Source organism: Triticum aestivum, chromosome 5B, assembly GCF_018294505.1.
Source record: "Triticum aestivum cultivar Chinese Spring chromosome 5B, IWGSC CS RefSeq v2.1, whole genome shotgun sequence".
Lineage (NCBI taxonomy): Eukaryota > Viridiplantae > Streptophyta > Magnoliopsida > Poales > Poaceae > Triticum > Triticum aestivum.
The window spans coordinates 441345477-441349626 of record NC_057807.1 but is presented as its reverse complement, the minus strand read 5'-3'; the positions used below and the strand labels follow the sequence as shown (position 1 = coordinate 441349626).

The following is a 4150-nucleotide window of genomic DNA, read 5'->3' as shown; positions in this document are numbered from 1 at the left end:
GCGAATCCATCGCATGCGACAGACCGTCGAAAATAGCCAGATCTGGCACTGATGCGTGGTTCCTCATCCGACTTGTCAACCCGAGGAATGAGAGGGGTGGGTGGCGCCGGTGGCCGAGCATGCAGCGAGAGAGGACGGTGGTTGGTGGCTGCTGCGGGCAGCGGCGAGGGGCAGGGGGAGAGAGAGGGAGTAACAAGATAGCAGATTCAAATCAAATAGATTGAAGTGTTGGGTAAGAGCATCTACAGCAGGACTTGGCAAATCCGCCACCTATACGCCCGCGTGCGCATCTAGGCGCGTCTGCGGACAGTGCCCGCCGGCCCTCATATGTTGCCATGCACATCCACATACCTCAAATGCCGGTCCTCAAATTCATGCAAGTCATGCACGCTGATCATATGATACAAATTGTCCGAATTCAACAGTTCAAAACAAAGCAAGGAATATCATAGTTCAACAAACTGGACATGCGAAAATAAAATCCATGTCCGAGCGTGGCGGATGACTTGATTGTCGGATAACTGGCCGGACGCCATCCATGATGCCTGCATAGGGGTTGCGTGCTCCATCTACATCCTTGCCGCATATCACAAACTCATTTTTTTGTGATACTCCTTCCAAATCTTCTCCCAATAATTGTTCCCCTTTTGCTCGGTGCCGCATATCAGATCCATTATTGTGGCCAACCAAGTTTTGACCAACAAGATGTCCTCATAAGTTGAGAATGCCGGACCTCTTGCCTTCGCCGTCTTGCCCTTCTTCTTCTTCTTGTTTGGATTGGGATCGAATGTCCCAACTTCAAATGCGGTGCCCCCCAATTGGCAGTCGATTTGAGTCGGACCTACATTCTCATTGATCATGTTCGACATGAATGCCTCCTGGATGATCATGGTTTGCAAGCATTCATCTTGTCTGAATTGAACTAGTGGTCTATGCAATGCAACTTTGACCGGACAGGAGCAAACAAAACGTATCGTCTCTTGTTCTGTCATTCCGTCAAACATGTCGAGGGCAACCCGGGTGCCGCCGGTGCCCGTGTTCGAACGAGCTGCGGCCAGTCACGTACATCCACCGTTGGCATCCGCGTGGGCGGAAACCTCTCTGGAATGGCGCAGCGGGCCGTCGGATCCTCCTCTGTTCCAACGTGGTCGGACGGCGTAATTCGCGTCGGCGCCGAATGGAAAGGGTGTGGGGTTCCGAGAGCGGCGAGGGAGACAGCTGCTCACCCATGCCCGCACCTCCCTGTATTGCCGTCGCCGCCCCCCTCTCTCGCTGTCGACGTCGCCGCATCTTCCGGGCGACTTTCTCCGCCTTGCACGACGGAGCCGAGGAATGGACGTGGATTGACAAGGTGGACTGTGTCTTCGTCGCGGAGGTCGGGGACAGGCTGGACGACATCTACGGTGGTGGATCGGGACAGGTGAGAACGATGGGGAGCAAGGGTGGCGGGCAACGAGGGCTCCGAAAAGGTTGGAGGATGGAGGGAGGAGGAAGCGTTTCGGTGGATTTGATGCAATTTGCCGTGGGGACAGGCTGTCGGGTCCAACATGGCGGGCGCGTCAGGGTGCACCCGTATCCGCCACATATTTAGGCTGGATATGAGGGGTGCCCGTCAGCCCCGGCATTTGAGGTCCGTTTAAGAAGCCAGTCTGGGTCGAACTTTCGTGACCGGTCAATGACCAGGCGGCCTTCTTATGTGTATGAGGCGGGTTTTGGGCGCCCCGTTGTAGATGCTCTAAGTACAGCGAGAAAACTATTCCTGGAAACCAAAATTTTCATAAGAAATATATTTGCAGTGTTTAGTTTTATATTGATCGAGGCACTGGCATAGGAAAACCAAGAATGAATAACACCACGATGCAATCTAGGAAGACTAATAACAGTATCTATACCTTATTACTAATAAAAGAAATAGGTATTCTTAGTCCGTCATGCTATTTTATAGAAAATCCCCTAAATTTTCTGCTATATCAAATGCTTTTTAAAATACTCATATCTTCTAAACCGTAACTTCAAATTTAACATGTTATATATGAATTTTGATTAGAAAAATATGTAGAATCTGAATATGATGTTATTTTACCTGTTAACAATTTTAAAAAAATACTATCTAGGGACCAATACCTATGACATGTATGGCAAGAAATAGTGATGAAATATGGACGCAAGTACCTGCGTCCATAGGAGACCATACAAAAATGTTCTTTTCCAGACAAAAAAAATCTCTCTTTATGCTTAAAAAATCATGTGTCTTTTTAACAACTCTTCATGTATTTAAGAAATATGCATGTGAAAAAAGTGTTCAAGAGTTACCCTAAGTTGGTGATGCTTAAACTGAAATACCTATGACATGTATGGCAAGAAATAGTGATGAAATATGGAAGCAAGTACCTGCGTCCACAAGAGACCATACAAAAATGTTCTTTTCCAGACAAAAAAAATCTCTCTCTATGCTTAAAGAATCATGTGTCTTTTTAACAACTCTTCATGTATTTAAGAAATATGCATGCGAAAAAAAGTGTTCAAGAGTTATCCTAAGTTGGTGATGCTTAAACTGAAACCGCCCTTTATGCACACATGTCTTGGTAGTGTGCTAATGTATCATCATTTGTTTTTGTCGTTTTCCTTTACCGGCTCATGACAATACCCCATTTTACACATGACATGAATAAATGCATGATCACTTGGCTTTTTTTGTACGGATTAAATTTATATGCAAGCCGTGTTGAAATAGAATACACGTGGAATCTTGAACTGCGCTTTTGTAGGCTAAGCCCATCTTTATTTGGGCCGTAACTACAAATTCTCTTATTACAGACCATTTTTATAAATTAAGAGTGTGATATTTTCTTTTTCGTTACAACGCGCGGGTCTTTTTGCTAGTAATAACTAACCGAAACACGAATCCGCAGCTAACGAGCACAATGGTTGTACGCTAAAAGAACACCATGGTCGTTATACATGATCCTGAAACTAACATGACTAGACTGACTCAATTAAGATAACCACGCGCAGCCATTAATACGCCGTGCATGCACCACAAGACCGAAAGAATCAACCAGAACTTTAGCAGCCGCCGCAGCCACCGCCACCGCCACCACCACCACCACCTCCGCCGCCACCGCATCCACCGCCACCACCGCCACTTCCTCCGCCGCCACCGCAGCCACCGCCACCTCCTCCGTGCCCATGGCAGTGGCCGTGGCCATGGCATCCACTGGAGGCGTACGCGGCTCCGTACCACCCCATCGTGTCCACCACCGTGCTCCCGGACCTCGACGAGCTAACCGTGGTGGGCGCGACGCTGGCCGGCCTGCTTGTCTTCGCTTCCGTGGCGACACTCGCCGGCCGGCTCGCCATCGAGGCCGTGGCGAGACTCACGGTGACGGGCCATCTCACCTTCGGGTCCGTGGCGACACTCACGGGCGTGCTCGCCTTCGGGGCCGTGGCGACACTCGCGGGTCGGCTCGCCATCGGGACCGTGGCGACACTCACGGGCCATCTCGACGTCGGGTCCGTGGCGACATTAACGGGCGTGCTCGCCTTCGCTGCTGCGGCGACACTCGCGGGTCGGCTCGCCATCGGAGCCGTGGCGACACTCGCGGGCGTGCTCGTCATCGGGGCCGCGGCGAAACTCGCAGGCGTTCTCGTCTTTGGGGCCGTGGCGACACTTGCGGGCCGGCTCGCCATGGAGGGCGTGGCGAAACTCGCGGGCGTGCTCGTCTTCGGGGCCGGGGCGACACTCGCGAACCTGGTCGCCTCCGGGGCGGTGGCAGCAGGGGCGGGCTTCTTCTTGGGGACGTCGTCGTCGTCGTCGCGTGAGCTGCTGCGGCCGCACACGAACACGGCGAACGAGACGATCCAGACCGACGCCACAACCATGCCGAGCGCCGCGAGCCACGGCGGCAGGAAGCCCCACGCCGCCGCCGCCGTGGACTCCAGGAGCGCTCTCGGCATCGTGAACGGTGAGCAGAGTTAAGCTGATCGGAACGATGGGCGTACGCTGCGATCAGCGAAAAGAGCGTATATATAGGCATATGATGCCCGTGGATGCGGATCGGAGAAACGAATATCAACAAATCGCCGGCTACGTAGAGATTGGATAAGGAATTCTGTTGGGATTAGGGCTCATCTTCTTGTTAAGGCCTGC

At 51.8% G+C, this 4150-nt stretch overlaps 1 protein-coding gene across 1 annotated transcript; it reads right to left on the bottom strand.

Annotated features, from left to right (window-relative positions):
* Nucleotides 1-2749: 2749 nt before the first annotated feature.
* On the bottom strand, nt 2750-4033 carry LOC123116359 (translation initiation factor IF-2-like). The gene has a single exon (XM_044537323.1). The coding sequence runs from the start codon at nt 3955-3957 to the stop codon at nt 3067-3069; it is 891 nt and encodes a 296-aa protein (XP_044393258.1). The 5' UTR covers nt 3958-4033; the 3' UTR covers nt 2750-3066.
* Nucleotides 4034-4150: the final 117 nt, after the last annotated feature.